This window comes from Rhinoraja longicauda, chromosome 9 (genome assembly GCF_053455715.1).
Source record: "Rhinoraja longicauda isolate Sanriku21f chromosome 9, sRhiLon1.1, whole genome shotgun sequence".
Taxonomy (NCBI): domain Eukaryota; kingdom Metazoa; phylum Chordata; class Chondrichthyes; order Rajiformes; family Arhynchobatidae; genus Rhinoraja; species Rhinoraja longicauda.
Window position 1 is genome coordinate 29,873,115 of NC_135961.1, and position 23,976 is coordinate 29,897,090.

Below are 23,976 nucleotides of genomic sequence, written 5' to 3' on the forward strand. Positions count from 1 at the left end.
CCACTCTACTTTGCACTTCAGGAAAGAGTGCAGAGAAGATTTACAAGGATATTGCCAGGACTTGGGGTCAGCTTCAGGGAGAAATTGGTTGGGCAGGCTAGGACTTTATCCCTTGGAGCACAGGAGGATGAAGGGTGATCTTACAGGGGTGTATAAAATCACAAGGGGAATTAATGGGGTGAATTCCTTTGCCCAGGGTAGGGGATTTAAAAAAAGGGAAGACATATGTTTAAGGTGAGAGGGGCAAGATTTAATACGAACCTGAGGGGCAACATTATTACTGAGGGTGGAGGGTATATGGAATGAGCTGCCATAGGAGAGTGTTGAGGCAGGTACTATAAGAGCATTTAAAAGGCATTTGGACAGGTACATAGATTAGAAAGATATAGAGTGATATATATGGGCCAAACGGGGGCAAATGGGACTAGTGTCGATGAGGCATCGTGGCCTGCGTAGACGAGTTGTGCCTTAGGGCCTGTTTCCGTGCTGTATGACTATGACATCCAAATGCAATCCTGGTCAATGCTATGAGGCAAAATGAATTTGTCATATGTGTTCAAGCTGAGACTTAGCTGTGACCAGCGTAATGGCCTTCTAGTTCCTCGTGCTGTTCATGTGAGGGTTTATAGAAACAAAATAGTAAGTCTTGTTTCTATAAACAAGAAATAATTTATAGATCTCAAAGGCCTTTCATATGTTTTCTGCATGCTTCTCATCAGTTTAATTTACAAGCTGTTTGAAAAAAAGAGTGAATAATTAAAACATTGCAAATTAGAATGAATGTTAAAAAAAATTAAATAGTAATTTCACTTGCCTCTAGTAATGAAGTTTTGTGACCCCATTCAGATGAACCCATTCATGTGAATGTGATCAAAGTGTATCTGTCCCCTAGCTAGGTTATTGCAGAATCCCCCAGGAATCTGATACGTCTGGGGATATGATGTGTCCACATCTGACCTCTCAATGCAAATGTGAAGTCTGGAAGGTGTTGATGCTTTTGGAGCTAGTTATAGTCACATTAGGCTCCAATATTTACTCTTTTGCCACGTTATGATTGAACCTCGTCGCTCCATTCACCTTGTTGATGTGCTGTGTAAATGATCTTGGCTGTGAAATGTCTGATTTCAGCTCTACCATGAACATGGAGCAGAATTTGATAGTAGCCATCAAGATTTGGAAAGATAGACAAAATGCTGGAGTGACTTTGTAGGACAGACAGTATGTCTGGAGACTGAAGAAGGGTCTCGACCCGAAGCGTCACCCATTCTGCCCATCTCGGTGCTGCCTGTCCCGCTGAGTTACTCCAGCATTTTGTGTCTATCTTCGGTTTAAACCAGCATCTGCAGTTCCTTCCTACACAAGATTTTGAAAGAATTGAGTTTGGAACAGAGAATGGGATAGGGACAATGCCTGAGAGAAATGATGCTGTAACAATGTTGGGAGGCTTGCAATTGCAAAGTCAGGCGTGTTTTTCTTATAAATGTAATTAAAATAAGACAAAAAGAAGTTTAGTTGAATAGAACTTTGAGTATGCATAACGCTTAATAAATTACAAATGATAGCACGAACTGCTTGACCAACAGTAACCTTTGCCATGCAAGGTAACAATGGCCTTTATGGTTGATCTAAAATGACACAAGCCTGAGCATAAAATCCAATCATTTGTAAATCATTATCTACAGGACAATGTTAGCATCTGGAATATTGAGTTGAATGTTTAGTTCATCTTTTTTGTTTTAACTCCTATTTATCTAAAGGCAGTCACCCATGATTGGATGAGGCTTTGAGCATTTCAGTTTTTGTTTAATTGCCTTAACGGAAGTGGTCATTAGTCTGGACACTGAAGATTAGCAGATTGCATAAACATGGCAGAACTTAACTCTAGTCTTTGCTAACCTCCATTTTGGTTAGAGCACAATTATGGCACTGTGAACAGTTCTGGTCTCCCATATTCCATAAAGAATATAGAAGTGGCACGGTGGCGCAGCGGTAGAGTTGCTGCCTTACAACGCCAGAGACCAAGGTTCAATGCTGACTACGGGTGCTATCTGCAGAGTTTGTATGTTCTCCCCTTGACCTGCGTGGGTTTTCTCCGAGATCTTTGGTTTCCTCCCACACTCCACAGACGTAAAGGTTTGCAGGTTAATTAGCTTGTAGTGTGTGTAAGATAGTGTTAATGTGCGGGAATCGCTAGTAGGCACGGACTGGCTGGGCCGAAGGGTCTGTTTCCGCGCTGTATCTAAACTAAGCTAAAAGCATTAAAGAATAAAGCACAGATTGTGTTCAATGGTTGATTTCCCTGCTGTTTGTTTCTGGGTATTGAACATAATACACAACTGGCTCCACACCACAAACCTGTTTATTAATTGGCAAGGGTGATTGCTGCATGTAATTTGTTGCCAGAAATTCCCATTATTTCCCTCTTCCTCTCTTTCACCCCCCTCCTCCCGCCCCAACTTCTAATGAATTTTCTTTCCTTGCTTACATTCCTGCTGTAATGTAAGGCATTCTTCTCACTAACAATGTGGTATTCCATTTATCTTTGTGTTAATCCTCCACTCTTGGTGTTTTGTCCAGCCTGACTGTTGCTGTATGTTCTTTAACATTCTGCCCTAATTGAAAGTGCTGGAGTAACCTGGCTAGTCAGGAGGCATCTCTGGGAGTGGCAGTCTGAAGAAGGGTCCTGACCCAAAACATCACCTATCTATGTTCTCCAGAGATGCTGCCTAACCTGCTGAGTTATTCCAGCACATTGTGTCTGCTCTGTCAAAAGCTTGGTGCGTTGGATTTATGACATGGACATGGGAATCATTGACCGTTTGGTAGTGGAGATTGGGAGCTATTGACTGTTTTCACAAGGTAGCATGAAAACAGTCAATGATGGTGAAGAAAGAATGCCGCACTTCCATTACTGATGCTGATCAATATGTTGTTTGTTTTGAACTATGCTGCTGTTGTCTGAGCCAGTGTTTCTATTGATTTTTGATATAGATAGTGCAGCGAGGAGGCATTTTGATTACAGATAGGAAGAAGAGTGAGTTTACAAATAAAGACATTGTGCAGGATCTGAACCGGCTGCTGAAAGGAAAGAAAGGAGAACAGGTATCAAGTGCAGCTCTGCCAGAAATGGAAAAACAAGTAAGTAAAGTCTTTCATTGATGGTTCAGTTGAATCAAGGTCTTCTGATTTTGCTGCCACAAGAGATGCATGTACTTTGTTATAACATCCTGTCCTAAGCAGGAGAAGGAGATGCTTCATCCGAACAGTGTTAAATTGTTTCACTCATCTGTTTTATCTCTTTATTGTACTATTAACCAGTGTCACCTGTTCATATTCTCCGGGAATGCTGCCTGATCAGCTGAGCTACTCCGGCACTTTGTGGCATTCTTTAGTATAAACCTGATAAATTTGCATCTGTAGTTCCTACATGATAAACTTGTGATCCCTGACTTGGTTATTGTGTTAACATGCATGATCAATCACATGATGAATCATGGAGCAGGCAGCTAATTGAACCTGAGGAATTAAATATGAAGCTTGGGATTCTATTCAGGAAATCCTAGCAACAATGCCCCTGGGAGAGCAGATGGCAGGAGGCTTTCACTAAATAGCTGTGTATACTGTTCCAGTTTTTTTTAAAATTTGCCCAACATCAGACAAACAGAAATTATAAATATATAGATATTTTTTGCAAGGTTGGAGATTCGTGGTTATCTATATGTCAGCTGCCCAGTTGCAGAAATAGGTGTAGTCCTTTTGGCGCTTTGGACCTGATTCTCCATTCATTAATATCATACCTTTTATGTCCCTTGCTGCTTTTCTGTATGTGCACTGTATTGCTTGATCCACTTAACACCTAATGATTTGTCAACCCATTGATTTAGCAATCTGACCCCAAAAATATAGTTGATTAAACTCGGCTTAATTTTATTATATTGTGAGGACAAATGCATAATCGTGAAAAAGCCTGCAGTCTGCATGCTACTAATTTGCAAATAATGTACTCTTTCAAGAATCGCTCTTGAACATGAATGTGCATTATTTTCGTCTTGCTGTCTATAGCTTTATGTAGATTGAAAGTGACCAGACAACTGATTAAACACTTTTCGCTTTTTTTGTTTTAAAGGTTGCCATGTCTTCTGTATCTGCTGTGATCAAGTATTTGGAGCTCTTGTCAGATAGCACTAACTTTGGTCAATATGACCTGATCACCTTTGATCTGAACCAGTACATGAAGCTGGACAATGCAGCAGTCAGCGCACTCAATCTTTTCCAGGTGAGCTGCAGTGCCTGACCCAATCTGAAGACAACAGGTGGCACAGTGGGGACAGCTGGTAGAGCTGCTGTCTCATAGCACCAGAGAACCGAGTTTGATCCTGACCTCGGGTGTTGTCTGTGTGGAGTTTATACATTCTCTCTGTGATCGTGTGGTTCTCCTCTGGGTGCTCTGGTTTCCTCCCACATCCCAAAGATGTGTGACTTGTAGGTTAATTGGCCTCTGTAAATTGCCCCCAGTGTGTAGGGAGAGGATGTGCCCCAAGTTTAGAGATAGAGCCAGCCAGCAATGTGTTTTAGTGGTCAACTTCACAGGTAACAAAGGCAAAAATGAGGACTTGAAGACAGGTTCTGAGTCAGACTGTGTTATGAAGAAAAGGCAACTCTAATGAGTTGGGAGTTGGGAGTTGGTAAGCGACCATAGTTGTGAACAATTTGGTTCAATTGCTGGATCGGAGTTTGTGTCTGGGACGGAGGAGGATAGCTTTAGTCATCTAAATATTTAACTGGAGGGTATTTCTGCTCATCCATTCAAGAATGTTAGCATGGTTGAAAAGCATTGAGTGCTATAAAAAAACAAAGTGATGGAAACGCTTGCCATCTGTAAAAAGGGAAATAGTGTTAGTTTTTCAGACCCAAGACCTTTCATCAGAACTGGGAAAGGAAAAAGCAGGTTGGATTTTGGTTGCAGAGAGGTGGGGGAAAGTCAGGTAGAACAAAGTGAATAACTGTTTTATGGAAGAAGGTAGGAATTCGACTTATGTTTCCTAAGGTATGTTTCCACCAGATACACTGTGTGCCCCTATCTCATTGAATTTCCTTCCGTGTACATCCTATGACCAAATGCACGGTTTATCACTGGCCTGAGTTTAAACTCTCCTTAATAGGGAAAAATTGCCAATGCACAATTGCTGTGGTGGAGAGGAAAGGTAAGACCAAGAAGTACATGATTATGGATGTCTGAAGGTGACAGATAATAAAATTGTTAAGCAGCCATATGGTTTACCTGTTTAATCTCTACAGCACAAAATAAAAGAATAGAAAGAAGAAAGCTAACCATTTTTACTCTTTTAATTCCCACACTGACCTTTCTGTTCTGGGCCTCCTCCATTGTCAGAGTGAGGCCACACGCAAAATGGCACTTCATGTTAGGCTTGGGTAGCTTAAAACCCAATAGCACCCAACCCAACATTCTCCAATGTTAGGTAACCTCTAACTGGCTCCCCCCAAACCTCCCACACCCCCCCCCTTCTCTCCCCTGTGCCCAACCTGGATTTCCACTTATTTCTCCCCCTGTTACTTTCCTCCCTCTGTCTTCATAATCCTCAACTCTTCAAACCTGTCTCACACCTTCTGTTCTTATATCTGGCAATTTCCAACCTTCTTCCTATCAAAACCCCACCTTCGCCTCTGCCCACCTGCTGCACTTTATCTTGCCGCTCCTCTTTTCTAGCTTTCCCCCACCCCCCTATAATCAGTCTGAAGAAGGGTCTTGACCTGAAACCTCACCTATCCATGTTCTTCAAACATGCTGCCTGACCTTGCTACTCCAGGACCTTGCCTCCTACAGGAAAACAGACATTGTGCTTTAGCTGTAAAGTATTAGTTAGAACGCTACTAGATTATTGGATACATTTATGACCACCATAGTATGGGAAGGATGTGATAGCACAAGGAGTAAGAACTTTTAGCTATATGTCCAGGAGTGGAAAAGTTTAATTGTGAGGAAGGCTATTATTCTGCGTTCACTTTCAATGATTCTGCGTTGAATACTTTGGAATATGTGGGAGCTGTATGAGTAATGTTGAAACTTAGGAGTCTAGTGTTTTCTGCCATTAACCAATAATGCCTCCCTCTTGTGGTTGTGATTATGACATGACAGAATTGGGGCAAAAAAGTGTAAAATAATAATAGGTCGTCATGTTTTCACTGGGACCCACCAAATCATGCATTTCTGGATCCTACATTTTGATCAAGAAAGATATTAGGCCTTTGTCTTTAAAGTTGCATTTCTTGAGAAATATAACTGCTAGATCAAAGAACATTGATAAAACCATATCAATTTAGTTTTGATTAATCAAATGTTAACAAATTTGTCAAGGTCCACTTAAAACAATAGTTCTGTGACATACATTGAGTTGGAGATATGTTACCTTCTGGAACAATAAGGCAACACATGATGTGTTGGATGCCTTGTGATTTTCTATCTTTCATATTTTTGCCTTGCCTTCCGCTGACATCATTATATTACACGTGATCCAAAATAGCTTAATTCCGTGTTTAATGTTGTACTGTTGCTGTTCTGAATATAACATGATGGTGAGGAGCTGTCACGCAATACAGTGGATAACTTGCAGTATTTTTAATCCAAGGGCTCATCAGAAGATGCAAGCAATACCCAGTCACTAGCTGGTTTATTGAATAAGTGTAAGACTTCTCAGGGACAACGCCTTGTCAACCAATGGATCAAACAGCCAATGATGGACAAGAACAGGATTGAGGAGAGGTAAGATTATTTTTATTTGGAGATAAACACAAAATGCTGTAGTAACTCAGCGGTTCAGGCAGCATCTCTGGAGGAAATGCATAGGTGACATATGCATTTTTGTCCAGAGATGCTGCCTGACCGGGAAGAAGCCTCCCAACCCGAAACATCACATCTATTTTCTCCAGAGAAGCTGCCTGACCTGCTGCGTTACTCCAGCATTTTGTGTTTAGGGTATAAACTAGCTTCTGCAGTTCCTTTTTATTATATTTTATTTGGTCTGTACTTTCAAACCTTTTTAGTTCCCTGTTAGCCAAGCTGTTGCACAGAGGGAAATCTTGATTTTCTCTAAGAAATGTTGAGTCCAGTTACAGTGTGTGACTGCTCTTCTTACAGAAACTTAACTTGACCATCAGTGACCTATCTTCTCTGCACTGTCTGATTAATTAAGATACTTACATATAATACATCAAACCCACACCCACAAACCAATGGTAGAAATCGTAAATGTAGTAGTTTAGAAAGGAAATTGGAAAGAATAAATATCACAAAATAGGGGATTATTACAGTTCTCTGTTGTTCAGATATTGGCTGTATATTTATGCATTGAAGTGATTTATTATTCCTTCTTATTCCTCCCATGTTCAGTTGCTGAAGTGATTATTTGTGTTCTCCGTTTGTTTTTGATTTTGTGGTCTACCATTAAAAACAATCGCCCTGAACAGTCTCTTTAACTGAAGAAACATGTGCGGGTGGTGCAGTTGGTAGAGCTGCTGCTTCACACTGCCTGAGACCCAATCCTGATCTTGGGTGCTGTCTATGTGGAGTTTGCATGTTCTCCCAGCCCGCGTAATTTTCTATGAGTGCTCCGGTTTCCCACTGCATCCTAAAGACATTTAGTTTATTTGTGTACAAAGGAACTGCAGATGCTGGTTTATACCGAAGATGGACATAAAGTCTATTCAGAGTAAAGAAGGGTTCCGACCCAAAATGTCACCCATCCATTTTCTCCAGAGCTGCTGCCTGACCCACTGAGTTACTGCAACATTTTGTGTCTGCGTTTAGTTTATTATTGTCGTGTGTACCGAGGTACAGTGAAAAGCTTTTTGTTGCATGCTATCAGTAAAAAGACTATTCATGATTATAATCGATTATAGCCGTCCACAGTGTACAGATAAAGGATATAATGTTTAGTGCAAATAACGTCCAGTTAAGGATAGTTATGGATGAGAAAGTGGGATAACATCGTACTAGTGTAAACAGTTATTTGATAATTGGGATGGACTCGGTGGGCTGAAAGGCCTGTTTCTATGCTGTATCTTTTTTTAAAAACTGCATATTCATGGGGACGCAGCTTTTCAATACAGGTTCAAACGCTTTTAATATCTGGAACAAATCTAGATCATTCAGGCACAAACGGCTTCATCCATATTTTGTGTCATGTCTTTTTTTGCAACAATGTCTATTTGCTAAAAAATATTCTTGCATGCCCTTTTGAATGAGGAATTATAATTAAAACATTCAAAATTATTTGTCATGGAAATTTTTGAGATGTCTTGTTTTTCTGGATGGGGTGTTGGAAGGTGATAATTAGTCTGATTAAACTGACTGAAGTCTTTTATTTCTATGTTTAGACCAAAGCATTTCACTCAGTTAATTCAACAGCAGTGAGTAGGTTCCTGTAGAAACAAGGAACTGCAAATGCTGGTTTACAAAACATAAAGGTTATTTTGTCAGTTCCTGTAATCATTTTGCAAAAAGCAGCATTGCCTGAAGGGATGTGAGAGTATACCTTGAAAAGGCACTCCCAATTTATCCTGTAAGGCAAGTCCTAGCAGGAGAAAAGGGGGGTATTTTTAGTGGTGTTAAATACTTGTGCAAATTGGTAAGCAATAAGTTGATAAGCTGGCAAGTTCCAGCACAGTTTTCTTTTAAAACAGTTAACTCTAAATATACCCCCCAGTCTCAACGAGTTGTTAGAATTCCTGACAATGAAGTTTGTTTTATACCATATACAATGGGCTGAATAACTTGTACACCCTTGAATGAATGAATACAACAATCTCTGATCATCTGCTACCTGACTGTTTGGAACCTGATGGTTTGACATCCAGCTCACCAAGTGATGTTTCCCATGCTCCCCGTAGAAACACCAGGGTAAGATTCCCATTCACCCATGAGCATGGAAAGTTTATTATGGCACTTTGTAACATCTAAAATAGCAAACTAAGTGTTAACATTCAATGGCCCAGAAAGTAAACCAATATGACACTGCTAAAGTCTTGAGTGTACCAGCTTATCAGCGTTTTACTATAAATAACTAGGTCACTTCTCTTTAAATTGTGGCTTCATTTTGACTGCGAAAATTGGCTTTCGGTGTCTTAAATGCTGCAGCGGTTCTATGGTATAAATATTTAGATACAGATTCCGATGAGTTTATTATTATATATACCAGGGAGCAATGAAATTCCTTATTCATATCAAGCTCACAAACAGTACACATAGCAATAAAACGATGAGTACAAGATTACAGCGCAAATCGATTTAGTAAAAAAAGAAGAGAATACAATAACAGAGTAATGAAATGAGGTAAAGAGTACATGGTAGCAGCACCAGGAAGGGAGTGTGAACAGTGTGATTGTTTCAGGGGAATGTGATGGCATTGGGGAAGAGGCTGTTCTTAAATTTGGACATCAGAGAGTTTAAGCTCCTGTATCCTCTCGCAGAAGGCAGAAGAGAGAAAAGGGAATGACCTGGGTGACAGGCATCCTTGACGATACTTCCAGTCTTCCTGATGTAACACACTATGAAAATAGACTGGGCGGCAGAAAGTGACGCGCCTGTGATGGACTGGACAGTGTTCATACTCAAGTCAAGAGCAGAATAATTGCCATACCTGGCTGAGTGAGATGCATTCTGTCAGAATACTTTCTATAGCGCCTCTGCTGAGGTTTGAGAGAACCTTTGTCTTGCTGATGTTAAGGGCTAGGTTGTTGAGCAGACACCATGTTACAAAGTTCTCGATCTCTTTACGGTACTTGGTCTCATTATAGATCTGGCCGACTGTAGTTGTCTGATCAACAAGCTTAAAAGTAGGAACAAGGAACTGCAGATGCTGGTTTATACCAAAGATAGACACAAAGTGATGGAGTAACTCAGCGAGTCAGGCAGCATCTCTGGAGAAAAAGGATAGGTGACGTTTTTGGGGAACACTGAAGAAGGGTCCCGACCCAAAATGTCACCCATCCTTTTTGTTTTACCAGAGATGCTGCTTGAATTGCTGTTACTCTGTATTTCTGTTACTTTGCATCTATCTTCAACAAACAAAGATTGAGTTGGCTTTGTACTTGGCCATGTAGCCATGGATGCACAGAGAGAACAAGATTGAACACAATCCTGAGGAGTACCTGTGTTGAGTGTTAGTCTGGAGGAAATGTTACGACAATTATAACAGACTAATAGACTGAGTTCTGCTAATAAAGGAGTCCAGAAGCCTGTTGCAGACACTTGCACAAATTGCTGTGCCTAACGTTTCTCATGTAAACTTCCCATTTTTAAAGTTCTATAATAGGTAAATTTTTATAGCTGGATTATGTTCCCTCTTGTAGCCTGCAAAATAGTTGTGGCTTGACTGTGGGTGTGTGTTGTCTATATTCTGATCGAAACACCACTTGTTTATTGTCACCTTTCCATAACTCTTTGGCATGGCAGCCATTTTAACCCCCCTGTATCAAAGTACCTTGATGATTACTATATAGTAAAGGTACATTTATTATTTAAATGCAGTTTGTTATTTCTTGTCTAGCTCTCAAAATGGAGAATAGAGAGAGGGAATCTAGAAAATTGATTTTGCTGCCTCCTGCTGACTGCATTCAGTTAACATCCCTTTGTCCTCTGTTTTAGCAGGTAATAACGTACAAAAGCTGGCACATATGGACTGCCTTTATATGGCAAAACATTCCATGGAGCTTTATCAAGCAAAATGTGATACCAAGTCACAGGGAAATATTAGGACAGTTGAACTAAGGCTTGGTCAAAGGGAACAATAAGAGGAAAGTTAATGGCAAAAATTAGGATTGGATAGTTGATGACTGCCTGTGGAATATACAAGAGACAAGAAATGGTGTAGGTATCTGAGGACTGGAGTATCAACTAGATTAAGGTGCAATTTGAATTTGAGTTCAATCTACACTGCAGGTCAGCATGCACAGGGGTAATGCATTGCTGCACAGTGCAAGTTAAGGTAGGGGAATGAACGTGATCAGTTTGAGAGCATATACAAGTACTAAAATCATCCATCAATCTTCCATTAGTTTTAGTGATGCAGGCCCATCGCGTTCGTCGACCAGCGATCCCTTTACGTTAATTCTACGGTACACACACTAAGGACAATTTTTACATTCATACCAAGCCTATTACCCTACAAACCTGCACGACTTTGGAGTGTGGAAAAAAAACCCGAAGATCTTGGAGAAAACCTATGCAAGTCACGGGGAAACGGTACAAACTCAGTACAGCATCGAACCCAGTTTTCTGGCGCTGTAAAACAGTAGCTTGAAGGCATAGCAGTAAATTTCTTGAATCTCTTCTGCACACTCTCCAGTGCAATGACTCTTTTTCCTGTGACGTGGAGACCACAGTCAACCATGTTGATCACAGGAGTATCATTGTGAAATATGTAGCGCATTTAGATGTCCTTTTTAAATGAGGTGCAGGGGAACAGAAAGAGGAACAAATTAATTTTTCTATTAGGATGTTTCATTTTATTTTTCATCTGTACTACACCAATACAGCCACACAGTGGCAGAATAATACCCAAGAATCTGATTTATTTGGAAGTTGCAATATTGGCTTTTTAAATTTGATGATGGAGCAACACTGTGGGAAGATTTAAAACCTAGAATACAAGATGTTGAAATTTTAGTAGGAGGATTTTTCATAACTTTCAAGCTAGGTTGTTTGACCATGAATGAAAGCTACAAGCAGAGCAGAAATGAATCACAGTCAGCAACGTGCTCCCGGGTACCTACCAATACTAAAATGAACAAAACCAAAAGGTAGTATGTAGGGAGTCGCAAATCTTTCCTTATTTCATTTGGGTCAGACCTGGTTCACTGACTTGGACTGCCACAACGATACAGATAAAATGGGGGAAAGTTGGAAAATATCTAATTGAGGCTGGGCAATAGTCCTTCAGATTGGCATACATTTCTTGTGTCAGGCTGCTGGATCATAGGCTTGTATCTGTTGGAATTTAGAAGGATGAGAGGAGATCTTATTGAAACATATAAGATTATTAAGGGATTGGACACATTAGAGGCAGGAAACATGTTCCCAATGTTGGGGGAGTCCAGAACCAGGGGCCACAGTTTAAGAATAAGGGGTAGGCCATTTAGAACAGAGATGAGGAAAAACATTTTCAGTCAGAGAGTTGTAAATCTCTGCCTCAGAAGGCAGTGAAGGCCAATTCTCTGGATGCTTTCAAGAGAGAGCTTGATAGAGCTCTTAAAGATAGCAAAGTCGGGGGGTATGGGGAGAAGGCAGGAACAGGGTACTGATTGTGAATGATCACATTGAATGGCGGTGCTGGCTCGAAGGGCTGAATGGCCTACTGCATCTATTGTCTATTGAAATAGTTATTTCCATATAAAGTTGTTCTGTGAATTTCTGATTTGAAATTAAATTTATTTAAGTAATTTGTACTCTGATCTATTAAAGCAAATGTTTAATGATTTCTTGTCATTTGCTTTGACCAGACTTAACCTGGTGGAGGCTTTCGTGGAAGACACGGAGCTTCGGCAGAATTTACAGGAGGATCTTCTTCGGCGCTTTCCTGACCTCAATCGCCTGGCGAAGAAGTTCCAGCGTCATGCGGCTGTCCTGCAGGACTGCTACCGGATTTACCAGGCTGTCAACCATCTCCCAAATGTAGTGCAGGTGTTGGATAGGTACCAAGGTAAAAAATACAATACTTGTATATTCAGCATAGTGTGCAGAGTATTTGGCATTGAAAGTTAAAACAAATCTGCAGATGCTGGAAGTCTGATATTAAAATAGAAAATGTTGGAAAAGCTGAACAGGTTGGGAAGTATCTGTAAGACGAGAAATAGGGTTATTGTTTCAGGTCAAAGACCCCCTTTGCAGAACTGGAAGAGAAAATAAATTAGTTTTAAGTTGTAGAAAAGGTCAGAGAGAAATAGGATCTCTTGCATTAAAGTATTGAGGCTGGGATGATTGATTCCACCAATTATGTACCTTTGTGGAAGATACGGCTCCAATTATTGGAACGTTTTCCCCCTCATTCCCATTGAATCAAGACTAGATTCTAGATAACGAGTCCTGGAGTACAATGCACAGCTGGAACTTGTTTAATCCCACAGTCATGGCTGTATCTCATTTTTTAATGTCACATGGAGTGAATCAAGAAACATTGAGGGGAGCTGAGAAAGACACTGATAGATCTTCCACACTGACTGAAGATGGTTGCAAATGCTTCATCCCTGTCTTTGGCATTTGCTGATGTGTGTAATTGTTGAGGCTGGGGATGTCCATGGAGTCTCCTCATTAACTGTTTAATTGTCCTCCAACAAATTATTGTCACATGTACTGTGGTACAGAGAAAAGCTTTTTGTTGTGTGTTATCCAGTCAGCGAAAGGGCTATACATGATTACAATCAAGACGTCCATAGTGTACAGATACAGGATAGAGGGGATAATGTTTAGTGCAAGCTAAAGTCGATTAAAGATAGTTCAAAGGTCTCCAATGAGGTAGATGGAATGTCAAGACCACACACTAGCTGGTGAGAGGATGGTTCAGTTGCTTGATAACAGGGACGAAAAAACTTCATTCTTATCCATTTGTTGCGGGATCATTTAGCCCTGTCTATTCCGTGTCACTTTTGCTGTTCAGTGTATGTGCACCAGTCGCAAAAGCTCTCCTGAAGCTCTCCTGAACTTTTCATTGAAGCCTTGAGTATTGGTCCTCGCTTAATCATGCAGTTCCATTTTATACTGGAACACATATCTGTTGATGTTGGCCCCAAATAACTTATGGATATTGAAAATGGGAACCACATCTGTCCATGTCTCCTTCATATAGTACGATGATCATGGCAACAATGTAAGGAGAGAGTCATAAAGCATGGAAGCAGAGCCTTGGGCCCAACTTGCCCACGCCGATCAACATGCTCCATCTACATTAGTCTCACCTGCCTGAGTTTGGCCCATTTCCTTCCAAACCTATCGTATCCATGTGCCTGTCCAGATGTCTCCTCACCATTGTGATGGTGCCTGCCTCAACTACTTCCTTTGGCAGCTCGTTCTGTATACCCACCATCCTTTGTGTAAAAAAAAAGTTGCCTCTCAGATTCGTATTAAATCTTTTCCCCCTCACCTTAAACCTGTGGCTCTTGATAAGTAAAAGACTTACACACCCTTATAAGATCACCCCTCATCCTCCTGCGCTTCAAGGAATAACGTCCTTGCATGCTCAACTTCTGCTATCGATCAAGACCTTGATTACTGGCAACATCCCCGTATAAGTCCTCAGTATAAAATTGGTTGTTTGTTTTACAAGAATTAACTCTGTAGTCACACCTAGCAATACTGTAATACAAAGGTGTATCAGTAATAGATGAAATAGTGAGGATGACATTGGGCAGATTAATGCTTGTGTTGCTTCACAACCTGCTGCAAACCTAGTCAGTCAGCCATGCCTTTCAGGAGTCCCACAGCCATGTCAGTGACGAGGCTACCAGTCTTTGCCAGTCTTAGATATGGACACTGAATAACACCTGGAGGCATGTGATCATGTATTTGAACCAAATAACAAAGTGTTCCGGTCCATTCAGTCATAATTCTTTCCGCCAGGTGATTGCGCACCTGACAATGTTGGTTGCTCAAGCTTTATTTTTTGTGCATGGCAGAGTGCTGGAAGTGCAAGGACAAAATCCTCAGGGAAAACTGGACTATGGGTGAGCAGGGAGCTGTGTTTCCTTAACCAGCAAATTGAACGATTTTAACTTTTAACAGTCCCAAGCACTGAGAAGGAGTTGTATAGATGGATGAATTTGGGTACAGAAAGAAAAGTAATTGAAGGGGAGAGGACAAAGTGAGTATGGAGAGAGAAGAGACCTGGAGAATTAAAAAATAAAGATTTAAAATCATCATGACTAACGCCCCAAAGGAATGATGTTCCTCACCTAATTAACTTTCATACTCTGGGTTGATGGACAATTGTTAAATGGGTGCTTTGCATTAAATGGAGAAGTCTGTGGAAAACGTGCATTGTATTTATCACAACAATTTCAATGGTCAGTCAGATGGTGTTTATGTAAAGCTAATGCTGAAGTGGCATAAATTGGAGAGAAAATATAGATTTCTCTATTTAACCTCGCATCTGCCTTCATGTTATATTGCTGTGATAATTACACATAAATAAATATCTTTGCTCATACCCTCATTGTTAGTTTACATAATAATTGGCCCATATTAAGTCATTCAATGAAATGCTGGTATCTTGCCTAATAGAATGCTCGTTAATATATTGTTCACTGAGATAAATCTTTCTTCTCGTATGTTAAAGCCTTGGCTTATCCAATGTAATCGATGCTAATTGTTTCCACAGGAGCACACCAGATGTTACTGAAAGCTGTCTTTATCTCCCCACTGACTGACCTCATCACCGATTTTGCCAAGTTTCAGGAGTTGATTGAGACCACATTGGATCTGAATCAGGTATGTGGCTGAGTTGAGGCAGCTAATGTACAAAACTGTTGGAGGTGTAATCAAAAGGTGTGAGGTTAAAAACGAGAGTCTGTGTTGATTAAGGAGAAAAACATGCATATTATGCAAAAACATTGAACGTAATTAAGAATCCGGTCATTGTGGAGATTAAAAAAGGAAATCATTCTCTTTCAGCATTTTTAAAGTAAATAAACTAATTTATTTCTCAAAAGATTAGATGAAATTTGGGAGGCGAATTAAATTATTCTCATGCAGTAGAACTATAATATTTAATTTCTGTATTATGCATGGTAAACATTTCAAATTTAGAAAGATGTTATCAAAATATTGCTTGGATATGTCTAAGGTCATATCCAAATGGCAGTAATAGAACTGCCGTGACGATCAGAACGTGCTCTAACTTTGCTGCAAATGCCTGACATGGAATTGGTTTTATGTTAATTAGAAAGTCCCAGCTCCTGAGTGCTTGTTTTCCCAGAAGGGCTATTGATAACACTAATTGGACTTATGGAAGCAAGTCAGTGTGGAAAGTGCTTGCATGAAGTGGCTGTGTGGATGGTGCATTATCACTGTCATCTTTGTATTATGGTTGAGTGAACCAAACTCCCATTTTTAGTTTGGTACTGTAGGATGAAAGGAAATGGCCTTCATTAGTCTGGTATGAGACATTGCACACTCATGTCTAAGAGGTGAGCTGATGCTTTTAAAGTGAAGCCAAACGAAAGTTTAATTGTTGGTGTGATGGTAGATATTTATTGCAGGAAAAAAATATTGCAATTTCTCTCTCATAAAACCACACGATTGTCTTCATTAATGGAGATCCCAGTAAACAAAACATTATTTGATGCTGGTTGGGGGAAATACTAGAATAATTTCACACTTGTCTTCAATGCAGTGCTATGGGTCTTTTTCTTCCATCTAAAAGAGCAGATGGACCCTCTTTCATTTAATTCCTTAGAAGCCACCTTCAACTATGCAATGTCACCTTGGTGCTGTATCAATCCAGTCCTATTTGTTTATTTATTTGAAGTCATAGAGCACAGAAACAAGCGTTTCAGCCAACTCTTCCAAGATGCTCCATCTAAGTTAGTTCCATTTTCCTGTGTTTGACCCAGATCCCTCTAAACCTTTCCTATCCATGTACCTGTCCAAGTGACTTTTAAATGCTGTTGTTCCTGCCTCAACAGGCTCATCTGGCAGCTTGCCCCATATACCCACCACCATCTGAGTTAAACAGTTGTCATTCGGGTTCCTATTTCCTGAAGGTTATTAGGTTTTGATGTATTTGTTAGTGGTTTTAGTTTCTGCCAGTGAATACCTGAAATGTTAATCATCCCATGACAGGTACAGAGATTTGTTCTCGTTTCTGGTACTTTTGTCTTGTAATGCAAGGCGATAGATTCTTCCCGGTTAAGAACCTGCTGATCTTTTCCAAAAACAGAAAATGCTGTAAATGCTCATATCAGGCATCAGTGGAGAGAGAAACATTGTAGGCATTACTTGTCAATGGCCTTTCATCAGAGGAAAAATCATCACCCTGAATTATGAACAGTTTCTCTCCACAGAAGCTCTTGAATGCTGCAAAGACCAACTAAACAATGAATTGCCTTGGACCCACAGGGAACGACTTGCTTTTTGTTTTGCACTAGCATTGTTTTTTAAAAAGCTAAAAAAAAAAATCGCACTTTTTTTTTGTTTATTTTATCTATGCATACTGTGCAGAGCTGTTACTGAGCTGTTAATAAGAATTACATTGTTCTGTTTTCAGTACATATGACAATTAAGCTCTTAACTATTGACACTGCTTGATCTGCTGAGTCTTTCCAGAATCTGTTTTTGCCATTTTTTCCTTCCTCTCCCAAACTCCCTCAAAAATGGACACTAGCTCACCAGTGTACTGAATTACCTTCCTTTCTGGTGATAAATTAATTAATGGCTTTTTTATAGTTACCTTAATGTTAATGTTAATGTTTGACAGGTGGAAAATCATGAGTACCTGGTAAAACCATCATTTGACCCAAATCTAACTGAACTGAGAGAAAAGATGGATGGCCTGGAGAAAAGCATGCAGTCAGCTCTCAACCAAGCTGCCAGAGAGTTAGGTACAAAATAGCTATATGACTTTTTTTTCTGTGTTTGTTTAAACAACCATGGTATTGTGGCTTTAACATAATAAAAAACAGCAAGATATTTCACATGAGTATCAATCCATCAGTGGTCGATATCAGTCACTTTCCATTTGAATACTAAATCAAAATTTAATAATATTGAATCCTGGTTGGCAACTACAAATCTGAGTTCTACATCTGGGTAGCAGATTTGGCGAGCCATAGGTAACACCAGAAACACTGACCTTTGGAGTGTTAATAAATGGGATTAAGATTGAGAAAGGTGGTTTTGGGAGTGGAGAAGAGAAATGAATCAAAAGTGAACACTTTGTAATTGTATATCTGTGAGATAGTTACCTATGATTATCTTGTTGATTTATGTAGGTCTTGAAGCTGGAAAGACTGTGAAACTGGAGTCAAATGCTCAATTGGGTTATTACTTCCGCGTCACCTGCAAGGAGGAAAAGACTCTTCGCAACAATAAGAAATTTAATACTATAGATATCCAGAAGAATGGAGTCCGGTTCGCAAATAGGTTAGAATTTTATTTTGTTTACCTACTGTGAGTACTTGGAACGCGCTGCCAGGGTTGGTTGTTGAGGCAGATGCAATAGTGGCTTTTAATAGGCTTTTGGATAGGAATATCGATATGCAGAGTACGGAGGAATATGAAATAGGTGCAGTTAGATAAGAGATGATCTTGGTGTTATGTTCGGCACAGCCATTTTGGGCAGAAGGGCCTGCTCTTGTACTGTGCTGTTCTAAGTTCTTTGTTATCACTGATGTCCATGGAATGCCCCATCCTTCAGATATTGGTTTCACAGTCATTCCTCATGCGTCATTCTACCTCTTTCAGCCTAGTTATACCTTTGCTTTTAAGCCTAAAATAGAATAAACTATTTTATTCTTTAAGGTGTTGTACTGCCTGGTATCATTATGTTTTTCCATTTTTTGAGTTGGGGAAGGAAGGATGTTATCTTTGAATTCCAAAAAATAAATATGTATTATTGCTATTTATGAGCATAGTAGGATGCGACCTCTAATTAATCCACAGTCAATTTAACTACTGAGGATGTTATTTTTTGCATTTGGGACAGGGAGCTGAGAATTAGAGCACAACTTCAAGTATTGCTTCTCCATTATTAATGCTTCATTAGTCTACAGGACACGGTTTTAATTGGGTAATGTTTTGAGAAACCAGTTGCACAGCATTATGATGATTTATGCAGAGGAAAAGTCAGTTGGAGCTGGATGACCATTAATCTCGTGATGTAGGACAGAGTACAAAAATCAAATAGACCATTTGTGTTGTTTTTCCACAAAATCAATGTAATATACTTACTGGAACAACTGGAGTTAAAGTTGAAGGTTATTGAAAAACTTTTCCCATTTTGATGAGAGGTCACTAAATTGAAGCGATAACTTCCTCCAACATGTTTTATTTGTGTGTTCGTCTTAGCTATTTCCACTGTCGAGGTCATATCCTCTTTCTGTGTCTCCAAATCCTTGAGTACTTTCTGAAATTATTTAACAACCATGAATTTGATGCAGCTAGTTCCCACTATTTTACTTATTTTCTCTATTGCACAATCTGAGTAGTTAATCCCATTCCCATACTGACCTTTCTGTCCTGGGCCTGCTCTACTGCCAGAATGAAGTCACACACAACTTGGAAGAAATGCACCTCATATTTCACTTGGGTAGCTTACAACCTAGCAGTGTGACCTTTGAATTTGCTAATTTTAAATAACCTACTTGCACTCCCCTGCCCCCTTCCACACCCTAGTTGTTTTAACCAATTCCACAGTTCTCTACATTGTTCCCCTCTTGAGATCACACCATCCGTGGCCAACAATGGGCCGACCAGGCACACTGTGCCTGAGGTCATTTGTGGCCTGCCCTGAATGGTCCTGGTTTTCTTCTCGCCTCCAGCTCTTCACCCCCCCACCCCCTATTTTCAGTCTGAGGAAGAGTCTCAACTTGAAACTTCACCCATCCATTGTATCTGCTGATTTCTCCACACATTGAGTCTGTAAATGAAAACCTTGTTTTATTCTATGTTCTCTCTGAATCCCTTTTGTCAAAATTTGAACTTGTATGGTAGATTACGTACCTTGTCACAAATTTGGAAGAACTCTACCATAAATATTCCAATTTGCATCCGTCATGGACATCATTTTCCTGCAAGTACAAAAGTGAAATGTTGTCCCTACCTCTTTCCCTTCAGTATTGCAATTCCAAACAGCCACCTGCTTTCAAGCTGCCTTGGTGTTTTGCTTGATCAAATGCAAAGATGCACTGTCCTTTCCAAATGCATTGCTTATTTCAGAAATGAGAAGCTGTTTATTTGAAGAAAAGAGTTTGTGAAACTTTATTTTGTGGATCTTTCTCTAGTAAGCTGAGCTCCTACAATGAGGAATACATGAAGAACAGAGGAGAGTATGAAGAAGCGCAGAATGCAATTGTTAAAGAAATCATTAATATCTCTGCAGGTAAAATGTTCTGGAAGAAATTTCACTTTTTAAGGCATTGAAGTCTGGTTGGTCTGTTCGCTTGTGTGCAATGATACGCTTCAATATTTAAAGGAAAGACAGCTCATTTCTAGGTGCCTTGGCTGGCATTGATCAATTAAGAAAATATCTTCTTCCTCTGCTTGTTGCTGCCATAAATTATTTGGAGTCACCCACAAAACCATTTCTTGGTTCGTTGTAGAGTGGCCTTTATTAGTCCTAAACCCGAAACTTTGACAATATCTTTCTTCCCACAGATGAATGAATGAATAAGTTTTTTTTGGCCAAGTATGTGCATATACAAGGAATGTGCCTTGGTGCTCCGCTCCCAACACAAACATACTGTTAACAATTAAGAATAAAGCATAACCACATCAAAACAATAAGGATACAACATTATGGTCTAAACATGTGGGTGAAAATAAACCGGAGCAAAAAAGAGACTACAGACTTTGGTTATTGAGTAGAACTACTACTCGTGGGAAAAAAAAACAGTTTTTATGCCTGGCTGTGGCTGCTTTGACAGTCCAGAATCGCCTTCCAGAGGGAAGTGCTTCAAAGATTTTGTGGCCAGGGTGAGAGGGATCAGAGATGATCTTGCCCGCTCGCTTCCTGGCCGTGTACAGTTCGTCAATGGGGGGAAGGTTGCAGCCAACAATCTTCTCAGCTGATCGAACGATCTGTTGCAACCTCCGGATGTCATGCTTGGTGGCTGAGCCAAACCAGACCATGATGGAGAAGGTGAGGACGGACTCAATGATAGCAGTGTAGAATTGGACCATCATTGCCTGTGGCAGATTGTGTTTCCTCAGTTGCCGCAGGAAGTGCATCCTCTGTTGGGCCTTTTTAACTGGAGTCGATGGTGGCCCCCCATTTAAGGTCCCTGGAGATGATGGTTCCAAGGAACTTAAATGACTCCACAGATGTGACTATAGTGTTATTGGTGGGGAGGGGGAGTTCTTCGAAAGTCTACAATTAGTTCCACTGTCTTAAGAGCATTGAGCTCCAGGTTGTTGTGATGGCATCAGGACACCAGCTGTGCCACTTCCCGTCTGTAGGCTGATTCCTCCCCATCCTGGATCAGTCCAATCAGGGTTGTGTCATCTGCAAATTTGAGGAGCTTGACAGAGGAGTCTGGAGGTGCAGTCGTTGGTGTAGAGAGAGTAAAGGAGAGGGGAGAGTACGCAGCCTTGCGATGCTCCTATGCTGACGGTTTCCGGGTCCGAGATGTGCTTTCCCAGCCTCACATGCTGCTTCCTGTCCGTCAGGAAGTTGATGATCCACTGACAGAGGGGTTCAGGCATAGTCAACTGGGAGAGTTTGGAGTGCAGTAGCTCTGGCACAATGGTGCTGGAGGATGAAGTGCAGGCCTAGGTTGACTGCGTCATCCACCGATCTATTGGCCCTGCAAGCAAACTGAAGAGGGTCCAGCACAAGTCTTTCAAAGGTCTTCATGACTACAGTGCGACAGGTCTGTTGTCATTAAGACCAGTGATCCTTGTCTGTTTGGGTACAGGGACAATAGTGGAGAACTTGAAGCAGGCAGGGACAGTGCAGGTTTGCTGGGACTGGTTGAAAATGTATGTGTAGATCGGTGCCAGTTGTTCGGCACAGAGCTTGAGGGTAGAGGGGGAAACATTGTCATGGTCCTGGAGATTTCCGGCTTTTCTATTTCCTGAATAGCCTCTGCACCTCTGCAATTTCCATTGTTGGAGATGGAGAATTGGCCAGACTGATGTTGGGCAGTGAATGAGGCTGTGAGTATGTGGGAATTGGTGATAGCAGAGGGGTGGGGGGAGAAGGGGCCAGTCTTTGCAAACTGTAGTCAGTCTGTGAATAGGTGTGAATTACTGCTTGGGGAGGAATGGGTGGGGAAGGGTCCAGTCTTTTCAGAGCGTGGTCAGACTGTGAGTACGTGTGAAATGCTGCTTGGGGAGGAGTGGGTGGGAAAGGGTCCAGTCTTTGCAAACTAGCGTCAGTCTGTGAGTACGTGTGAAGTGATGATTGGGGGGGGGGGGGGGGGGGGGGGGGGAGGGGATCCCAGGATTATGTTTCTGTTTCTCGAACCGGCAGTGAAACTCGTTCAGGTTGTTGGTCAGCTGACGATTGTCCAAGGAGATTTCCTTTTGTAGCTGGTGATTTCTTGCAAGCCCTTCCAAACTGAAGAAGATGCTGCTTGACCCCTGAGTTCCTCCAGCAGTGTGTTTTATTTTGTGCTTTTGAGATATTTAACTTGATCAGGCCTACTGCAAATGAAGGTCTTATTTATTTAGCAACATTTACACGGATCAATTTGTTTGCAAATTATCAGTAGTTTCAATGACTGGACACGTGTCATTTTTGGCTCCACATGCCAACAGTGCTATCTTAAATTCCTCACCTATGCTCACTTCCATCGTTACTCCGCAGTAAATAATTTGAACCACTAATATCTTATCCTGATAATATCCTGAATATATCTGTCTCCAGTTATAAGGTAGACACAAAATGCTGGAGTAACTCAGTGGGATAGGCAGCATCGCTGGAGAGAAGGAATGGGTGAAGTTTCGGGCCGAGACCCTTCAGACTGATCAGCCAGACAGTCGCCAGTTATAGTCCAACTTTGGTAACTCAAGTGGATGTAATATAACATTGCAGAATGAACCCTCTACTTTTCTGAAATATGAGTGAAAATTAACATTTTGAGCACCATTTGGAAAACTTCTGAGCTTCAATTTTAACTCCCCAGGCGGGTACAGACTATGGGTCAGGTAGCTTTAGGTGCCAAATGCTATAACAACAACTGGAAATTTCAGAATTGGGTCTAGCATGGGTTAAATAAAGGCACAAAATATTGAAAAAGTTCAGTGAGTCAGGCTGTATTTGTGGTCGGAAATAGAATTAATTAACAATTCAATTTGATGTCCTATCAAAATTTGGTTTCAAAAGTTATTTTTGTTATGGGATCAGAGTGCTTCTCCAGACCACACCAAGAAGTCACAGACTTTCTTCCCCATTGTGGTAAGATGCTGTGACCAGACCCCCTGCCATCACCCCCCACCTCAATTAGCCAGACTGTCAATTTATCTGTCCTGTGGGTAGGGTGAGATTGTACTGTTTTATATAACTATGCCTCCGTATTCTCCAGTACCTTTCCCCCCAGCCCACCCCAAATCTCCATTAAAAGTATATTTCCAGACCCAGATATTAAAAGTAAACACTAAATCTAAAGTAAAACAAAATGTTGAAAATGCGTGGCAGGCCAGGCAGCATCTGCAAAGAGAAAGAGTAAAGTAACGTTTTGAGTCTTTGGTGCCTCATGTGAATTAATGATAAGAAGGTATTGAGCTAAAAACACTACTTCTCTCTCCGTCTGTGCTGCTTAACCTGCTGAGTATTTAGAGCATTCTCTGTTTTATTTCCATTGTTTCTTTGCTGAAGCTATCCAAAATCTCTCGCAAAAGGTTTGTGGTTTACCATAATATCTCTTTTTTTTAAAACAGGGTATGTGGAACCTCAACAGACTCTAAATGACGTGATTGCACAACTGGATGCGGTGGTCAGCTTTGCCCATGTAGCCAATGGAGCCCCTGTGCCATATGTGAGGCCGGTGATCCTTGAAAAAGGTCAAGGTCGGATTGTCTTGAAGGCTTCCAGGCATCCATGTATTGAGATCCAAGATGATGTGGCCTTCATACCCAATGATGTTACATTTGAAAAAGATAAACAGATGTTCCAGATAATAACAGGTAAATGTTGATGATCTTACTGGGTAAAACAGTAAGATAAGTTAACAGTTCATCTAATTGTGATTTTGCCACATACATCCCTGCTCTGATCGTCATGCTGTTGTGTTCTTCCTAGAAAGTTCATT

General features: G+C 40.7%; 1 protein-coding gene across 2 annotated transcripts in view; it reads left to right on the plus strand.

Moving 5' to 3' along the window:
* The window catches only part of msh2 (mutS homolog 2 (E. coli)), a 39,590-nt gene that overhangs the window by 5,733 nt on the left and 9,881 nt on the right, over window positions 1–23,976 (plus strand). For both annotated transcript variants that reach the window (XM_078405018.1, XM_078405019.1), the window contains 9 exons: window positions 2,992–3,138; window positions 4,127–4,276; window positions 6,648–6,781; window positions 12,517–12,716; window positions 15,387–15,496; window positions 17,484–17,607; window positions 17,998–18,148; window positions 20,008–20,105; window positions 23,606–23,851. In XM_078405018.1, coding sequence (XP_078261144.1) covers window positions 2,992–3,138; window positions 4,127–4,276; window positions 6,648–6,781; window positions 12,517–12,716; window positions 15,387–15,496; window positions 17,484–17,607; window positions 17,998–18,148; window positions 20,008–20,105; window positions 23,606–23,851 — 1,360 coding nt within the window. The remainder of the gene's footprint in view (window positions 1–2,991; window positions 3,139–4,126; window positions 4,277–6,647; window positions 6,782–12,516; window positions 12,717–15,386; window positions 15,497–17,483; window positions 17,608–17,997; window positions 18,149–20,007; window positions 20,106–23,605; window positions 23,852–23,976) is intronic.